Genomic DNA, 19201 nt, shown 5'->3' with positions numbered 1-19201 from the left:
AGGCGCAGTCGAGCAGACGAAAGGCGCGCACCAGGACTAAGTGACCGCGCGAGCCTGGCTTGAAAGAAGTGGGCGGCGGCCGCAGAGCGCGCCCACCAGCGGGTGCGCCTGCGCACACACCTTTTCTTCCCTTTCCCCATTTTTTACCCTTCTGTTTCCTTCCTAGATCTCTTTTGACGCCTTTCCTTCCCTTTCCCTCCTTTCGTGTGCCCAGCTGCCAATCAAGCCACCCACCTCTTTATTTGCGGGGGAAGGGAGGCGGGACCCAGCCCCCTCTATTACTTTGGGGGTTGTTATGGTAACTCCCCACGCGAGGGCTGGGTGGCCTCTAGATAGGACGGGCTGTCCACCCACCCAATTGCCATGGCAACTGTGGAGCCGCTGAGGGAGGGGCCTCTCCGTGAGAACTTGGCTGGAGAAACCACGTGGGAGTTGTGGGTGGAGCGGGCACTGGCGGCCTCGGGAATGCCGTTTACTCTGTTCCCCAGCTAGAGTGAAGAGGGGAGAGGAGGGGAGTCTCAGATCTCAGCACAGGGAATCCCACTACAGACCTGTATCTCTGCACCTCTCTTAAAGTGTTCTGCACAAGAGAACTGTTCCAGCACTATTCATTGATCACTGGAATCGCCAGTAGCAAAAGAGAAAAAGGAAGAAAACGTCCAAGCCCTTCAAATCTTGCTCAGGTCACCTGAGATCTAACCAGGTTAGCACAGCACCCCCCAGTCATTAACCTCACTGAAGGATACTGCTGTATAAGAACAGGGAGTCACATTCTGCCACTGACTAATTTGCTTTGTGACCTTGAGCTAGTAACTTTGCTTCCCTAGCTTTTCTTTCATTGCAAAGATGAGAGGGAAGTCTGTGAGTCTCAAGATCTCATCCAGCACTAATACTAGCTCTGAAAGACCCCAGCAGCCTTAATATAAACATCACTTAGGAGCCTGGCGGGTAGCACTGGGCTGTAATCCCAGCTACTTGAGAGACTGAGACGGAGGATCTCAAGTTCCAGGCTAGCCTCAACAATTTAGTGAAACCCTGTCTCAAAATGTAACTCGGTGGCAGAATTTCACTGAGTTAAATCCCCAGAACTAGGAGAAAAAAAAATCACTTAGAATTTGAAAAAAGGTCCTTGGAAAAGAGCTGAACCACTTTTTGTCTGAATCCTTAGCATATCTGGAAGTTTAAATCACCTCTCTTGAGGCTCTCTTAACCCACTGAGTTTGGCTCTTCTGTTTTAGCTACCTGGCTTAAACCCTTTAAATTTAAGACTTTTGAGTTGTAGGTGTCTGTTGAATCTCCTTAAAGGCAAGAATAATGTCAGTGTTGGGGGCACAGGGCCTGGCACCTGCTAGAGCTTACAGATACTTAAGTTGAATGAAGGCTTCTGTTGTCTGGATAGGTACTATAGTAGTTCAAGGTCAAGATAATTAGATGGGGCTGGGGTTGTAGCTGAAAGGTAGAGTGCTTGCCTAGCATGTGTGAGGCACTGAGTTTGATTCTCGGCACTGCATATAAACATGTAAAGTTCGATTGATAACTTTAAAAAAATTATTGGATAAGTAAGTAAGAAAAAGCATAGATTTCTCCACTCCCATCCCTCACCCACCACCACTCCTATTAGAGATTGAGTCCAGGAATGCGCTATCACTGATAGGTATACTCAGTTCCCCTCCCCCTTTTGGGGGGGTACAGGGGATTGAACTCAGGGGCACTTGACCACTGAGTCACATCCCAGTCCTTTTTTGTATTTTATATAGAGACAGGGTCTCACTGTGTTGCTTAGGGCCTTGCTAACTCATGATCCTCCTGCCTCAGCCTCCTGAACTGCTGGGATTACAGGCATGCACCACCTCATGCAGCACACTCAGTCCTTTTTTTATTTTTTATTTTGAACTAGGATCTAAGTTGCCTAGGCTGGAATTTGCTATATCCTCCTGCCTCAGCCTCACAAGTAGCTGGGATTTCAGGGCTGCACCACCACACCCAACAAAATACGCAGAATTTGAAGTTAGCACTTTAGGCAAATCACTACCTCTCTGAGGTTCAATTCTAATCATCTGTAAAACAGAGGTAACAATAGAGGTTAGGATAAAGCACAATTATATATGTAAAGCACTCAGCATATACTAGATCCTCAATAAATTTACTAGTGCCTGACTCATAGTGTTTAATGAATAACAGATGAATGAATGAATGAATCTAAGTCACAAGGATGGGATAAACGGTCACCCAAGCCTCAAGAGGCAAAGTAATCTGGGGGTAAAGAGAACAAAGAATAAGTTTGGCCCCAACTTGATAATTCCTTTTTGTTGTTGTTGTCGTTACTAGCAATTGAACCAGGTGCACTTTACCACTGAGTTATACCCCCAGACTATTTTTTATTTTGAGATGGGGTCTTGCTAGATTGCTAAGGGCCTCCCTAAATTGCTGAGACTGACCTCCAATTTGCGATACTCCTGCCTCAGAGTAATTGCTGGGATTAGAGACATGGGCTACCACACCTGGTTCCAAGCTGATAATTATTGAAGCTAGAGTATGAATACATGGATAAACATGGATGTGTGAAGATTTGTTATCCTATTCCCTACTTAAATTTTTAAGTTGCCCATGATAAAAACAAAAAGAGACACTAATGGTCCAGGCATCAAGAAAAGTTGAAATATTAAATATACGACAAGAACTAGGGATAAAGCTCAGTAGAAAAGTATTTGCCTGGTATACATGAGATCCTAGGTTAGATTCCATAATCAAAAAATAAAATAAGAGGCTGGGGTTGTAGCTCAGTGGTAGAGCACTTGCCTAGCATGTGTGAGGCACTGGGTTTGATCCTCAGTACCACATTAAAAAATAAATAAATAAAATAAAGGTTAAATTCTTAAGAAAAAAATAAAGAAGCAGCATCTCTTTTAAAATATCATAAAAAAATAAATGAATTAAAAACAAGATCAGCCGGGGTACAGCTCAGGGATAGAGAGGCTGTTTAGCTCGGCTTCTATCTCCAGAACCAAACGAACAACAAAAGATTAATTACAGAACCCTTGGAGGATAAATGAATACTGCATAGATCTAGTTGTCCACCACCAATCTTGAGAAATGGACCTTCTCCCTCCATGCTGAGCCTAGAGACTTGTTCTATTTGGTGCTAGGGATTGAACTCAGGATCTCAGGCATGCTAAGCAGGTGCTCTGCAACTGACCTACACCCTCTCAACCCCTAAGCCAGCCTCAGCAATTTATTGAAGCCCTAAGCAACTTAGTGAGACCCAGTCTCACAAGGGCTGGGGTTGTGGGTCAATGGTTAAGCACCCCTGGGTTCAGTCCCTGGTGCCCCTCCAAATAGAACTAATTATTTTTATTCTTAAACCTTCTCCTGCTCTCTCCTTCCCCCCACTACACGGTGGTTGGCTTCCAATCAAGATTTGAGGACTAAGGAGGGGAAGTCAGGTTACCAGTGTGAAGTAGAGGCCTATCAAGACCCTGGCCCTGCCCAGGGCAGCTACTGCCTCCTACCCCACTCTGCAGTTATGAGGTAATGGTCCCCCTAGGAAAAGAAGCACTTAATTCTGATAATGAGGCTAATTATTAGAATGCCAATTAGTACCCAGAGACTGCTGTATGTGGGAGGAGGATTTCTTGCATGGAAGTGATTTTTTTTTTTTGGTTTGGGGATTCAACCCAGGTGCTGAAAGTGGCTTCTTGAGAGAACCAGAGGCCTGAACTCAAAGGAAAGAATGGGGCAGGCAACTTTTTCTCCTCTTCCCATCATCAGCCCCCAAGCATCCTCATCTTGCAGGAAGCCTCACTGAACTTGCTTTACTCCACTTGGCTTCTTTCTGATTCTGTGGCCAATTGCAATACTGGTGATTGAGACTGGTGGAATGAAGGGTATATGCTGGGCCCTGTGATAAACTTTTTTTCTAATTTTGAAATATTTCAGATATATAAAGTTGTTTTTAAAAAGTTATGAATATATATGTATGTGTATATATAATCTAATGGGCATGGTGGCCCACACCTGTAATCCTACCAACTCAGAAGGCTGAGGCAGGAGGATCACAAATTCAAGTCCAGCCTGGGCAACATGGCAAAACCTTGTCTCAAAATAACAAATAAAAAGGGCTGGAGATGTAGCTCAGTGGTAGAACAACCTTGGGTTCAATCCCCAATCCAAACATAAATAAATAAATAAATAAATAAAGTTGGTAGAATTTTTAAAAATTTATAAAACCCATAATATATATATATACATGTGTGTATATATATAAACATATATATGTATCTATATTCCATAATGTGTGTTCCACTCAGTTTAAAAAATAAATCACCAACTGAGTTGAAGCTGTCTGTGTTCCCTCCTAGGAGGAAACCATCCTCAGTTGGTATGTATTATCCTCTTTCCTTTACTATGCTTTTTATTCTCTTTCCTCTTGAGCAGTGCTGTCCAACAGAACTTTGTGCAGTGATAGAAATGATGAATATTTGCACTGTCTAGTATACGGTCCATTAGCAATAAGTGGCTACTAAACACTTGAAATGAGCAAAGTGTGGAGTATGGAAGGTTTAATTCTCTTTTGCTTCTTTCTCTCTTTCTTTTCTTCGAGGTGCTGAGGTTCAAACCAAAGTCCTAAGCAGCCCAGGCAAGAACTCTGCCTCTGAGCCACATTCCCAGCCCCTCTCAATTTAATTCTTTTTTTTTTCAAATATTTTTTAGTTGTCAATGGACTTTACTTATTTTTATGTGGTGCTGAATATTGAACCCCGTACCTCATACATGTGAGGCAAGTGCTCTACCACTGAGCTACAACCTCAGCCCTTAATTCATTTAAATTGAAATACCACATATAGCTAGTGGCTATTATATTGGTCAATGAAGCTCTGCAACTTAAATCTTGAGGATGGGGACTTTGCTGTACTTACTTCTGTGAGTGTAAAACAGTGCCTGGCAGATAGCAGGAGCTCAGTCAATATTTAAGTCAGTGATTGAATCTTTACAGCAAGCTGGCCCTATAAGTATTATTCCCATTTTCCTGTCCAGATCACTGAGGCCCAGAAAGGTAATATGCCTTGACAAGACCATCTAACTTCTAAGTGATAAATCCAGTTTTCCCTGACCACAAGCTTACACTGTGCACCAGCCCCCCCATTTGGTACTGGGGATTAAACCCAAGAGCACTCCACCAGAGCTACAGTCCAAACCCTTTTTCTTTTTTATTTTGAGACAGGGTCTTGCTGAATCATCCTCAAGCTTGCAATCCTCATGCTTCAGCTTCCTGAGTTACTGGGACTACAGGTGTGAGCCACTGTACCTGGCCAAGCCAATACCATGTATGTGTGTGTGTGTGTTGGGCTTCGAACCCAGGGCCTTATGCATGCTCAGTGTGAGCTCTACCTCTGAGCTCTACCTCCAGACTCAAGCATATACCCTAACCATTCCAAAGGGGTTTCACTAAAGCTCTTCCCGGTGCTGCCACTTGAATAAGAGGCAGTCTGCCAGGCCCTTCTCGGCACCAAAATTGGCAGCTATAGCATAAGCTCCAGGGTTCTCTGTGTGTCCTGGTTTTGCTCTGCCCTTCTTTCTACCCAAGCAGCAGTCTGTGACCACCTTCTCCTCTCAGCAGCTAGGTGACTATACTCTAAAGTTACAGATAAAAAGCAGACAGGAAGAAGAAAGGAGTGAGTGGAAAGATGTAGGAGACTGGTGCCCTTTATGGGCAGGAAGGGGGCACCTGAGATGTGTACGCAGCTCCTCCAATGAAGAGACATGTGCTTTTTCTACACTTTTATTTATGAAATGCTTATTGAACTGGTACAAAGTTAGTGTCTGTCAGTAGGCTGGTACAGGGAGTTAGTGTGCCTTCTCCCTGCCCCCAGCGGGGGCTGCAGCCAGAAGTGGCTTTATTCTTCCCTCCATCTTGCAGCAGTGGGCTGGGAGAGGTCCTTGGGTAGGGAGGGGGTCCAAGGGCAGAGGAGGGGAGATGGGGAATGCCCAGGGTAGAGTCCCTTCCTCCTAGAATTAGAAGCTTGACTCCAGGCATCCTGGCAGTAGTTATGCTTCTCCTCTAGAGCAGTGGTTTCAACTCGGAGGCAGGGAGGATGAAACTCACAGGGACCCTCTTCTGCCTCCCCAGACCAGGCTTGGGAGTGCCTCTTTGAATACTTTTCAGGTAAAGGTTCTCTGTAATTTCTCTAGTCCCAGTCAGGGATGCCTGCTTCCTTGGATCTCAAAGGGCACCATCCTCAGTCCTCAGGGACAGGGAGCCAAACATGGTAGAGTCCCATAGCTAGAGGGCTCTCCTTGTCTGAAGCCTCAGCTATGTCCATACTTCTAGGGGTATCATGCCCTCCTTGCTCCCCAGCGGTGGCAGCAAAGATTCATCTTCCAGGAACTTAAGAGGGAAGTGAACCAGGTGGCCCTGGACCAGGTTGAGCTCAGACCTGGCCAAGGAAGGGCTGACTGTGGCAAGGGGTTCCACGGTCACATACTCTCGGAGAGTCCGCAGGGAACGGGTGGCATTAGATGGCAGACAGCGGAAGATCTGGAGGCAGGAGGGCATGGAAACCAATTACCTTTGGGGAGACTTGCACAAGAGTCTAAGCCAACTGGCCCGGACTCTTGACTCCCCAAACCACTTCTCAGTATCCCCTCTGTTGTCTGGGGTCACTGAGTCCCCTAATAATAAATGCTCCCTAGATCCTCATCCCTTTCTGAGAATGACTATATGGTAGGGTTTCTCTCCAACCCACCCTGAACAGGATAATCCACCAATTTCCCAAGGCCAGCACACACCCACCCCCACCAGGCTCCCACCTGCTCATAGATATTGGCATTGTTCTCTGCTGTCTCTTGCCACAACTGGAAGAAGTCATCACAGATAGGGTCTCGAAGATCCAGGTCTGGCCGGGCATTAGCCCCAAGAATCACACTATGAAAGTAAAGATCCCAATGGGACCAAATTAAATCTTTAGAAAACTAGACTATCAGAAAAGTTATTAGTATCCCTACTCTGTACTTCAAAATAGATGGTACTATTAAACTGTAAAATAAGTAAACAAGTCCAACAGAGCTTTGATTTGTTGCTGATGACTGACTACTTTAATATTTAAATTTTTTTTTTTTTGTGTGTGTGTGTGTGTGTTGTGTTCCAACTTTGCTGATAGCCTAAACTGAATCAGTCTGCCTACTGAGAAATAGAACACAAGCTCTAGGCAGTTCTGACATCTGACTCAAAAAGCAAGTCCCCTTTCTCCCCCTACCTCTTTCTTGCAACACCCCACCCAGCTCTACCTGAAGCAGTGCTTCCGCAAGCTCAAGGCAAACCTGCCCGCCTGATATTCTGCCCCATCCATGAGGGATGGCTCCATCTCTGTGTCCTCAATCAGCACCGCCAGTTCACTGTCCCTCTTCCCCAGCAAACTCCGGTCATTGATGTTCGCAGAACCTGTGGTGGGTGCAGGACATACTGTGTCTGCCTCAGACCCAGGGGCATCCCAAATACCTCATCACCTTTATCAGAGCACTGGCCCGTGGGCAAAACTTCCATTGAGCCCAGATGCAGTCTCTGTCATCCCTTGTCACCCCTCTACCTCTCCCCACCCTCCTATTGATGCTAGGGGCCCAGGTCCAGCACTGACCAATGATGACTGTCCGGTCATCTGCAATGAGCATCTTGCTATGGATATAGATGAGTTCTGAAACTGGGTGCCCGCCCAGTTCTCCGTGTGTGCGGAGTCCGCAGATGGACATGTAGTCCCGCCATGCTGTCCCCACTGAACACAAGAGAGGATGGGGAATGAGGTGAGAAATGCCCTCTGTGTGCAGATGGGGCCCTGTCTCACCTCTCTCCTCACTTCAGAAGCCCTGTCTAGAGTCTAGTCTGGCAGTGAGAGGCCACTTGTGGTCTAAGTAGCTCCAGAGGCACAGAAGAAGAAAGCCCTATGCAGTAGCAGAGGCCTGTAATCCCAGAAACTGGAGGGGCTGAGACAAAAGGATTGTAAATTCAAGGCCAGCCCGGGCAACTTAGCAAGAACCTGTCTCAAAAATAAAATAAAAAGGGCTGGGCACAGTGGTGCAAGCCAGTAATCCCAGCAGCTCAGGAGGCTGAGGCAGAAGGATCCGAGAGTTCAAAACCAGTCTCAGCAAAAGCAAGGGGCTAAGCAACTCAGTGAGACCCTGTCTCTAAATAAAAATACAAAACAGGGCGGGGGATGTGGCTCAGTGGTCCAGTGCCCTTGAGTTCAATCTCTGGTACTCCAAAATAAATAAACAAACAAACAAACAAACAAACAAACAAAAGGGCTACGGAAGTAGTTCAGTGGTAGAACACCCCTGGGTTCACTCTCCCCGGTACCATTAAAAAAATAGAATGACAGCCTCCATCCCTCACTCCCAGACCTGCAGCTCCCTCTCCCCAGAGGTTCAGTGGGGGCTTGGATTCCCCAGGCCCCAGCACTCACTGGCTGCTTTGAGGCGATGTAGGATTGAATACTCCCCACGGCACAGGGTCCTGAGAGAAAAGAAAAGGTGAGGGAGGTGGAGTTTGGATGGGAGAAGGAAGGTTTCAGGAGAGGTGGACCTCCAAGGTGTAGCAGGAAAGAGTCAAGACAGAGTTAGGAAGGAGCATGGGCAAGATGAGACATGGAGCCTTGCTGTGTCACCTGTAAGTGAAGTGCAGAATGGCCTGGATGGAGTTACCTCCACCTGTGGAGATGTCACCCTCGAAGCCAGGGAGCAAGGGCAAAAGCACATACACTCGGAAACACTGTCCCTGCCTGGGGAGAGGAGCAGAATCAGAGGTGTGACAGACCCTAAAGTGAACCCTACCCCCTTGGGCTGGGCTTAAACATGCCCACTGTCCCCACCTTCCTGACAGTCCACCTTACTTGTGGGCCTTCAGGATTCTGTCCACAATCTCATCGCCCACCTTGTTCAGAACTGTGCGCCCATCTGAGCAGCTAATGAAGAACTGATTCTGGGGCAGGGACCAAAGAGAGACATCAGCAGCCTGACCCCAGTCCCTGTCCTCACTCCCCAGGCCCCAGCCCAGGTCCAAGCCCTGTACTTCCCCATCTGCTCCAGGCTCACCCATGCCAGCCTTCCATGGCCCCATCTGTACCCTCAGTCTCTCCTCTGAGACATCCCTTCCATCTTTTCCCCCACCTCACCCCAGTCAGACCTCAATGTACAGGAAGTGCTGGCTCTCCCTAATGGTGTGCAGGTAGGCATTGAGGATGGAGTTCTCCAAAGTTCCTGCTGACCAGCGGTCCACAGACCGTAAGACCTGGTGGCACAGTGAAAATAAGGTGTTTTCTAACTCCAGAACAAGTAGAATCTTGGGAGCTGTCACAACAGGGAACTCATGTGGGGCACTGGGCTGAGGAGAAGGGGAAGAAAGCACTGGCTAAAGTCAGGAGCCTCACCTGCACAGTGGTGCACTGCCCCCCGGGGAGCGTGAAGGGGAGCTGGTGTGCGGTGCTGGTGGATTTAGGCAGCAGGTAGGGGTACATGGGTATCTTGTACTTGGCCTTGGTGGTCTGAGGTAGAGGAATGGCAGAGTCAGCAGGAGGTAGAAAGCTAAGCCTGCCTCACCCTCTCTACCTCCAGATGCCCTGGAGGAGTGAGCACCTTGGTGAAGTTCCAGCGCTGGATGAAGTGCCGGGCGAGGTCTCGGGCAGCTGAGCCATGGATGACCACTCCAATGTCTCGCCATGGCATCCTTGGTGTGGTCTCCCTATCAATGAAATCTGGGAGCCCCAGGTGAGTCAGGGAGAGGTCAGGCTGGTCTCTAGGGGTACCTGAGACAGGAGGAGGAGGAGGCTGCCAAATGGAAGGCTGCACTATTCTTAACCATGTCATCCAGTTCTCAGTTCCAGCCTCAACATCTGCCCCTGCTCCCAGCTCTTAAAAGCCTTGCAGGAAGGGAACCTCACCTTCAAAAGGCCGGTCCAGCTGCACCCAATCCTTGGTGATAAGATTGCTGTAGTCCTTGCCCAACCAGAAGAATTGGTTGTGAGAGAGGTCTGGGGTGGTTGCAGAGTCTGGGCACGGGGTGGGAGGCTGCAGGGGCAACACGGGGCAAGGCGAGGTCATGGGGCCATACAGAGCCAAGCCAAAGAGAGAACAGGAACATGGAAACAGGCTGAGAGAGACAGAGAGAATAAGAATGAAACAGAGTTTGATCCTCCAGTCCTACCCTTTAGCTGCACTTGTAGTTAGTGAAAATGGAGAAGAGTCTGGGTTATAGTATTTTCAAAGTGGGTTCTTGGGATTCTAGAAATGTTGAAGTGCTTAGAATGACTGGAGGGAGGAGGGTTGAGCTGGGAAGGCATGTAGACTTAGGCTATCTGAGTTTGGGGGAACTCAAGAAGGCCTTGGGAGAATTACCTGTTGGGTGGTTGGTTCAGAGGAGTCTCCAAGGTCAGTTAGTCGGTAGTGTAGGTCATCCCAACGGCCATAGGCAAGGTCCAGCCCTCCCAAGAAGGCCACCACTTGGTCTACCACCAGAAGCTTCTCATGATGGGCCCACAATGTCACCTGGTCTGGGTGACGCATCACCTGAAGCAGGTATGAAAGGATTCATGAGGGTGGATTTAGATAAGAGAAGATAGAGAGGGAAAGATGGAAGGATGAGACCTCCAGGTAGGGGGTGAGTGGGGGTGGGGAAATGTGGTGAGGAGAGTTCTACTGTGGGAGGTGTCTCTAAGGCACAGTCACCTTTATGTTGGGGTGCAACAGCATCAGAGTCCTCTTGCTGTAGCCACTGTTGATGCCCAAGGCCAATTCCACTTCCTTAAAAAGCAGTACAGACACACGGACACCCTCCTCCTGGTGGTGAATGGGGAAATTAAAAACTTGTACTTCTCCCAGAATGGTCCCTTTCTACCCTCCTTTCTTCAAGTTCAGAATTCCTATATGGTTCTCCACCCTGCCCAAAGATCCTAGATACTCTGCATGTAACCCTGCCTTAATGCTTGCAGCAAAATTAAACCGAATGTTATCTACTCATCCACTCATCTCTCCACACATCTACCCACCTCCCCTTCATTATCTATCCCTCCATCTTCCCAACCACTTACTCATCATCTTATCTATCATCTATTATTCATTCACATTCCCACCCACCCTGTTTGCCTCCACCTTTCCAACTCATATTCTTCCATTCATCTCCTTTTCCATTATCTATCCATCCACTTACTCACCCACCTTCCATCATCCATGTATCCTTTCTCCCAGCCCATCAATACCCATAAAGGGCTCTTTATATGACAGGTGTTGTGCTTTGTTCTGGAACTAGTGCTGTTAATCAGCGCAGTAAGAGATTCACGTATACACCCCAGGTAACAATAATGTGCTATGGGTACCAGGAGGGAAATCTGCCAGTACTGGGAATAGGTGATATCTGACAGACACTGAGCCGGAACGGGCACATTTCCCTCCCCTGAAGTCTCGAACTCCCTACCTTCTCCCTTGTTGAAGTCCTTCCAATCAACATTCACCCACAGGCAATCCCACCATGCCTCCTCTCCAGTCTGACCACTCTCCTTACCGCCTTCTTCTTGAGCATAATGTCCAGTCTCCAGTCGTCTGAATGGGCTGGACGCTTCAGATAAATCTCAGGACTCAACCTAGAATTCGGGGCCGCAGTTAAGATATAGCTAAGCTCCAGTCAGCCAGTCACTCCTCCCTTCACCTGTAAATTGATCTTGCTACAGGTCCTACCCTGCCCCTTCTCTCATGGGTCTGTCTCCACTCACCACCAGTCTGTGATGAAAATCTCCTCTCGAGCTCGAAGGATGGCATCTGCTACAGCAGCAAAATAACCTGCCCCATTCACGAACCTGGGGGGAGGCCAAGCCAAGGAGATCAGGGGAAGCAGAAACCAGAAAGCTCTGGAGAGTGAAGACTGGAAGCCATAGGTCAGAGGTGACAGCAAAGTCAAAGATCAGGAATGATCAGAAAGGTGAGATGGTATCAGACATATCAAAGTGGGCTTTACCAGTATGATTTGCCAGTATGTGCTATGTTTAAAAAAAAATGATAAAAGACACAATAAAGAAATGGATTAGAGATTAGGAGGATCAATACACATAAAGAGCTCTAGCAAATTGATTAAGAGAAAGACACTGAAGAATGGGCAAAGAACAGAAGAAATTAAAATGGTTCATCATAGGGAAAGATTTGGTTAGCAAACAAGAAATTGAAATGAATGAAAAAACCTTTTTTAATTTTATTATTATTTTTTTGCAGGGGGCAGTACTGGGTATCAGATCCAGGGCTTCATACATGCAAGGCAAGCATTCCACCACTGAGCTACATCCCAGCCCCATATGCATACACTCTTCAATACCATTTTATATATATAGTATTTTAGTTCTAGTAATACATGTTCTTTTTCTTTTGTTTGTTTGTTTGTTTGTGGTGGGGATCAAAACCCAGGGTTTTCCACATGTTTTACCACAGAGTTACACATTCCCCCCTCTAGGAATACATATTCTAAAATGCTTAGGCAAAGACTTGCATTTATGGAAGTATTGTCTATGAGAATAAAAAATGGTAAATAACCCAAATGTTTAATCTCTAATACATGTAGTAAGTTGGAGAGGTGGAGTTGCAAGAAGAGGGTGCATATATAAAGTTAAAATTAAAAATAACATGTGTGCATGCACATATAAAAATATGCAGAAAAAGATCTAGGAGGATAAATATCCACTATTGTCAGGGTTATTTCTGGGAAGAGAAATGGGATTGCTGGGACAGGGTATAAGGGAGGAGTAAGGGGGAATAGAGTGTTGTGTAATGAGTGAGATTTAAATTTTTTCTTTTACTTATTGTGTTACTGAATTTTGACTTTTTTGTTTTTTGTAGTGTTGGAGATCAAACCCCAGGGTCTTGTGTGTGCAAGGAATGTACTCTACCACTGAGCCCTTGACTTTTTTTTTTTTTTTTTTTCTTTTTGGTACAGGGGGATTGAACTAGGGTACTTAATCACTGAGCCACATCTCCAGTCCTTTTCTGTATTTTATTTAGAAACAGGGTCTCACTGAGTTGCTTAGGGCCTCACTAAGTTGCTGAGGCTGGTGTGAATTCACGATCCTCCTGCCTCAGCCTCCCGAGCAGCTGGGATTACAGGCATGCACCACTGCACCCAGCTAGTCCTTGACTTTTAAAAACTAACAGTCTAGGATGGTAGTAAAGAGTAGAGTCTTGACCCAGACTTCCTGCATTTGAGTCCCAGTTCAAGTGTTCATAATGTGTGTGACCTTGGGTAGATTAAATCTCCTTGTCCCAGTTTTCTCATCTGTAAAAAGGAGACAACTGTACCTACTTCACAGAGTTGTGAAGATCCAAAAGGTTAATGCATATAAAATAATTAGCTTCTGGCACAAAGTAAATGCTATGTAGTAGTAGCTATTGTTAGTTCTTGTGTTTAAGAAAAATAAAATTCTTTCTACCACTCCCTCTGCCTGTGATAAAGTCCAACCTCTTGGCTTAGTACATTGACCCTGTAAGATCAGGTGCTGCTGACTTCCAGGCTCTTTTTTGACTGTTCCTCTCTGCAGTAATAATCAGTCTTTGGGGCTAGAGTTGTGGCTCAGTGGTAGGGCGCTTGCCTAGCACATGTGAGGCCCTGGGTTCGAACCTCAGCACCACATAAAAATTAAAAAATGAAATAAAGGTATTGAGTCCATCTACAACTAAAAAGAATAAATAAATAATTTTTAAAAAATAATTGGTCTTCACGGTTTCCAAACATGTCAAGCTATTTCTATGTTCTCTGCCTGGACTGCCCTTCTCCATTTTCTTTATCTTGTTAAAGATAAAGAATGTCTTCTGGAAGCCAGTTCAGACATTCCATTGCTGGTGCAGATGCTCCCCCTCTGTGCTCCTTACACTGTATCTGTCATGATTATGGCAAGTTACATTGTTTTATAATTAGATCACCTACTTTCCTAAACCAAAGAAGCCTGTATCATATTGCCAGCACTGGCCTGGGCACATAGTAGGTACTTAGAAAATTCTTATTAAGTGAAGGAATAAATCAAAAAGAGATTTGAGGAGATCATAAATGGGAAGGGTTCAGCTGGGTGTAGGGTACAGCAACTCAGAAGGCTGAGGCAGGAGGATCTCAAGTTTGAGGCCAGTCTTAGCAACTTAGTGAGGCCCTAAGCAACTTAGCAAGATCTGTCTCAAAATAAAAAATTAATAGGGCTGGGGATATAGCTCAGTGACAAAGTACCCCTGGGTTCAATCTCTAGTATGAAAAGAAAAAGACGAAAGGAAGGAAGGAAGGAAGGAAGGAAGGAAGGAAGGAAGGAAGGAAGGAAGGAAGGAAGGAAGGAAAGAAAAGAAAAAGGGAGGGAGAGAGAAAGGAAAAAAAGAAAAAAACAGAGAGGTTAAAAAGTTCCTAAGACGTCAGCAGTCAGGAAGGAGGGGGGTCAGGAAGGTCACAGGGGCAACAATCAGTGTGGTTAAAGCGATCAGAGAGATTGGAGAAATCAAAGTGGGCATTGAAATCAGAAGGTGTCAGAGCAGATAAAAGAGAGGGTCAAGAACTCAGAGAAGACCAAGGAGGTCAAGAAAGCCACACACAAGCTCAGAGGGACTTCAGTGTCTCACCACCGGGACAAGGTCCCAGGCCGGGGTGGGGCATAGCTGTCATGCCGGTGCAGCTGTAGGAAGTCTTTGCCTGGGCCCTGTGCCAGTTCAGTGATCTCCTGGCCCCACCACCGTGCCTGCCGATAGCTGCTGCACTTGAGAATCAAGGATCTGGACAGGAACAATGAGATGAACCACTTATGATCTTGCCCAGAAACTTCCCAGCTTTGGCTATTACTTTACTTTTTGTTCTTTCTCTTTTCTTTTCTTTTCTTTCTTTCTTTCTTTTTTTTTTTTTGCAGAGGGGGTGGTGACTGGGGATTGAACCAAGAGGCACTTTACCACTGAGCCATATCCCCAGACCTTTTTTATATTTTATTTAGAGGTACAGCCTCACTAAGTTGCTAAGGCTGGTTTCAAACTTGGGATCCTTCTGCTTCAGCCTCCTGAGTCACTGTGATTACAGACCTGCACCACTGTGCCTGGCCCTGGTTATTACTTTTCCCCACTTCCTTCCTTGCCCTTAATCATGACTCCATAGACACAGAGCATATATCTGTCTTACTCACAGTTGTGTCCTAGGCAACTAGCATCACACCAGGCAATTAGGTTTGTTGAATGAATAAATGAATAAATGGAGTTCCTTTCTTTGATATTGGAGACCTTCCTCCAGATGTGTACTAACCTCCATTTCTTTTGGTCCTGACTTTAAAAGCATACCAAGCATCTGACTGAACTCATTCCCTGCTTTAAAACTGTAGTGGATCCAGAGGGGTGGGGGGTGGAAAAGCCTTCCTTTCCTGTGATGTCTTCTACTTAACTCATTTTAGGGCCATGGGCTGCTCTCCACTCACCAGTTGACTCTAACACTAGGGAGGCCTTACCTGTGAGAGGTGTCGATCCGCACCCCATACCGTGCCTCTGTTCTCCTTTTCCCCACCTGCACCTCAAAGCCAGGATCGAAGAGCTGAACAAATGAGATGGCACCAGTCTCCAGGCGCATGTACAGCAGGAAGGAGTCCTTCACCACTAGCCACCTGGAGCAGGAAGGGCTCTGTGCTTTCTTCCCTGCCCTCCCAATCTCCCTCCTCACCCCTACCCACTTGTCTAGCTGCTTAGTCCTAGCCCTCACCTCTTGGACCAACGGTAACAAACTTGGTCTCGGCCACAGCAGGTGAAGCCAGGAACATGGTGGCCACCTGAGCGCTTCCGGATTATCCCTTCCCTGCAGGGACATCAGGAAAGAAAGAGATGCTGGATGGGGACTCTTAGACCATAGCCTACTCTGCAATGCCTGTTCTCAGGCAGGGAGAGATGGGGATGTGTGCAGATAGCTAGGTGAGGGATTCACACACTCACAGTCCTTTGGAGCCCAGGTCTGGGATAAAGGAGAGCTGACTGACTTCCAGGAACTCTGTCTGCAGAGGAAAACAAGAGTTTGGCAGGAAGGTCTGATGTTCAGCCCCTCAAACTCTAGTGATTCTGAGTTAGACCCTCTCTGCCCCCTGGGGGTCTAATTATCCTGCTCTACCTCAAAGGACCCAGGCATCCAATCTTTGGACCTTACCATGGCATGGTAGTTGCGATAGAAAGACATGGTCAGGAGGCGATTGAGGTAATTCTCCAGATACTTCTGAAGTAAGGATGGAAGAGAGAGAGAAAAAGAGAGAGATGGGACAAGAGACCTTTGTAGACTGCACACCTTCCCAGAGGACCTGGTGTCTGGTCGCACCTGTTTGCTGGCTGCATGTCTGGTGGAGCCCTCAGGACCTCCTCGGGGTAGAGAGGGCATCTCTCTGTTGGCTGCCTCTCGGGCTGGAGAATAGGCAACAGCAAAGCTGTGAAAGGGATGGGGTGAGGCTCAGGTAAGAGTTGCAAGTCCGGGTGCCTGAAACACTAAAGGAGGAGTCTTGGAGGAGGGGAGAAGGCCTAGATGCTGGCAGAAGAAAGGCTCCCTACCCTGGGAATGGAGACAAGGGAAGTGGGAAGCTGCCAAGGGTATTTTGGGCATTCAGCCCAGCTGAGATATTGGCATAGAACCTGGAGAGGGAGAGCTGAGCAAGAAGTTTCCTGGTAACCAGGGTCAGGGGAGGGGGCCCAGCAGCCAGAGTTGAGAAGAAGAAGAAAGATTATAACTGGGGGAGAAACAGACAGAAAAGTGATATCTGCCACAGGAAAGGGACACCTTCACTTCGCAGGAAGCAATGCAGTCCTGCTCACCGAGCAAGAGGGAGCAGACTCATCAAGACTTTGTGTCTCAGGAGGTCCCGATGAAGCTCTTGGAAATGACGGAACTTCTTCTTGGTTGTCCATGTAAAGTCACCATGAGTCAAGCGCACAGAATACAGAGTACAGGTTCCTATCTGTGGGTGTAAGGAACTGAATCCATGTCCCCTGATTGGGTCTCAGCGCTGACTCCCCCACTCTGGACAGACCTCCCTCCAGCCCCTCCCAGGTGCCGGCCCAGCCACCTTGGATCCACTGGTGTATCTTTCAGTGCCCACCACCTGGGCTGTGACAGGAACCCCAGGGGCGAACACCAAAGGGTGTACTTTCAGAGGTTGAAGGTTGTAGATGGCCAGAAAGGGATGCATTCGGTCAGCTGGGGGGGAAAAAAAAAAAGCCCAAGGGATAAGAATTCAGGAGGCCCCAGCCCCCTGACTTCCCAACCCTCAGGCTTATACTCCCAGTACCTGGGTCCTCTCCCTCCCTCAGAGTATCCACCTCATCCGGCTCCATATGTAACTGGCTGGAGTCCAGGTCGTCCCCAGAAGGGAAGGGGCTCTCCCAGGTCGCGGTCATCCTAGGAATATGGGGAGGCCTCAGGGAAGTGCTGTGACCTTCAGAATCTGGCCCCCATCCTAAACTCAATGGTCTTCATCTTTTCCACTCATCTTGCTCTGGCTGACTCCCAATCTTTCTCTGATTACAGACCCATTGATCTGACACGCCCCACCAACCCCAGTGTAACCTCCATCCCCTCCTCGCTCAGTCTTTCATCCAGAAACCTTCAGCCCCGCCCCTTGTCCCTCATCCAGGGCCCCGGGGAACACCCAGCCAGGCCCGGATGGCCATGAACTGGGGCAGCGCGGAAACCTGGGGAAGGAGTCCCGGGTGATGAATTGAAGTTCCCGGGTCCGCGGGAACTCAAGCCAAGCCAGACCAGAAGGGAGCGAGGGTCCAGACGGGAATGAGGAAGTTACGCGCTCCCGGCCCGGGAGGGAAAAGCCGAAATCTGGGCGTGTGGCTGAGTCAGAAAGCCCAGCAACCCCAGCCCGTTCCCGTCCCCACCCGATTTCCGGGGCCCGGGACCTCTGCGGCGCCCCTTCCCCGGCCCCCTCACCCTGGCTGCGGGAGCCGGCGCCCGCGCGGGTTCGCTAGCACAGGGAGCAGAGATGAGCTGGAGCCAGAGCCCACACCCCAGAGGGCCGGGGCGGGGCCGGGACTCAGGGCCTGCCCCTGGGGGCGGGACAGCCCCCCAGCCTCACCTCCGCGGGATTCGCGTCTTTTCTGTCCCGCCCCCGCCGTCCTCGGTCCGCCCCGCTGTCCTGTGCGCCGCGGTGGCCCCAGGGCCGCCCACTACCCGGGGGCGCCATCAGCGTTGAGCGGCCGAGCCACTCATTTCGTGTGCCCCGCAGGCACCGTCGGCGGGTCTGTACATCCGTCCTGCGCCGTCTGTTAGACCATGTTATAGGGCCACCCAGAGAGCGTTCAACGCTGCGCACATTCCTCTGCCCCGGCTTCGGCCCCAGGTCAGGCCAGCCCGAGATCCGCTTGGGACCCTGGCGAGACGCGCCTCCACGGCGGGAACCGCTTATGTCCCCTTACTGAGCGGCTCCGAACCACCTCGGGCCTGGCCCAGAAAATGTTTGCAGGTGGAGGAATGCGGGGATTAAAAAAAAAAAAAAAAAAAAAAAAAAAAAAAAACTAAGTATGGTGACTGCAAAATCATTACTGTGCATTCTTTGATTCATTCACAAGACATTTATTGCGAACAAGCTCTGCCAGACACTGAGGGTACAGTGGTAAACAAGACAGTCTTAGAACCTGTTCGGCTGGAATTTACAGTCTAGGGGAAAACAGGATATTTTTTACAGATTCTAAAAGACAAGATATTTCTTTTCTTTTCTTTTTAAGAAAGTTTCTTATTTTGGGCTGGGGATAAAGCTGAGTTCGTAGAATGCTTGCCTCGCCAGCACAAGGCCCTGGGTTCAACCCCAGCACAGAAAAAAAAAAAAAAAAATTTCTTATTTTGATAGACAGTTGGGTCGTTTCTAGTTTTCATCTTCGAATAAAGCCTCTATGAATATTTCCATGTAAGTCCTTATGTGCATATATGTTTTAATTTCTTTTAGGTAATTACTAAGTGTGGAGTTGCTGGGTCATAAAAGTATGTTTAGTTTAAAAGAAACCGCCTTGCCTAGCATGCACCAGGCCCTGGGTTTAACCCCCAGTACTGAAGGAAAAAAACAAAAACAAAAAACATTGTCAAGCCTCCTCTTTTTTTTTTTTTTTTTTTTTTTTTTTTTAAGTTTTTTAGTTGTAAAGGGACACAATACCTTTATTTGTTTATTTTTATGTGATGCTGAGGATTGAACCCAGTACATCA

General features: G+C 47.7%; 1 protein-coding gene across 6 annotated transcripts; it reads right to left on the bottom strand.

Annotated features, from left to right (window-relative positions):
* Positions 1 to 5777: 5777 nt before the first annotated feature.
* On the bottom strand, positions 5778 to 18345 carry Pld2 (phospholipase D2). Of its 6 annotated transcripts, none has more exons than XM_047546714.1 (25): positions 18081 to 18345; positions 17286 to 17395; positions 17064 to 17194; positions 16813 to 16955; positions 16325 to 16430; positions 16160 to 16225; positions 15952 to 16010; positions 15725 to 15817; positions 15477 to 15629; positions 14614 to 14763; positions 11751 to 11834; positions 11543 to 11621; positions 10711 to 10821; positions 10381 to 10551; positions 9927 to 10053; positions 9622 to 9791; positions 9417 to 9530; positions 9173 to 9277; positions 8880 to 8968; positions 8655 to 8768; positions 8454 to 8503; positions 7632 to 7766; positions 7285 to 7438; positions 6808 to 6922; positions 5778 to 6535 (listed from the first exon to the last, which is right to left on the bottom strand). In XM_047546714.1, the coding sequence occupies exons 2-25, from the start codon at positions 17392 to 17394 to the stop codon at positions 6311 to 6313; spliced, it is 2853 nt and encodes a 950-aa protein (XP_047402670.1). In that variant the 5' UTR covers position 17395; positions 18081 to 18345; the 3' UTR covers positions 5778 to 6310. The 6 variants fall into 6 exon arrangements, with proteins under 6 accessions (XP_047402670.1, XP_047402669.1, XP_047402671.1 ...); XM_047546713.1 differs by lacking the exon at positions 18081 to 18345 and adding an exon at positions 17936 to 18059; XM_047546715.1 differs by lacking the exon at positions 18081 to 18345 and adding an exon at positions 17936 to 18059 and having other exon boundaries at positions 9622 to 9740.
* Between the last annotated feature and the right edge of the window lie 856 nt (positions 18346 to 19201).

Source organism: Sciurus carolinensis, chromosome 3 (genome assembly GCF_902686445.1).
Source record: "Sciurus carolinensis chromosome 3, mSciCar1.2, whole genome shotgun sequence".
NCBI classification, from domain to species: domain Eukaryota; kingdom Metazoa; phylum Chordata; class Mammalia; order Rodentia; family Sciuridae; genus Sciurus; species Sciurus carolinensis.
This window is presented reverse-complemented; position numbering and strand designations above follow the sequence as displayed.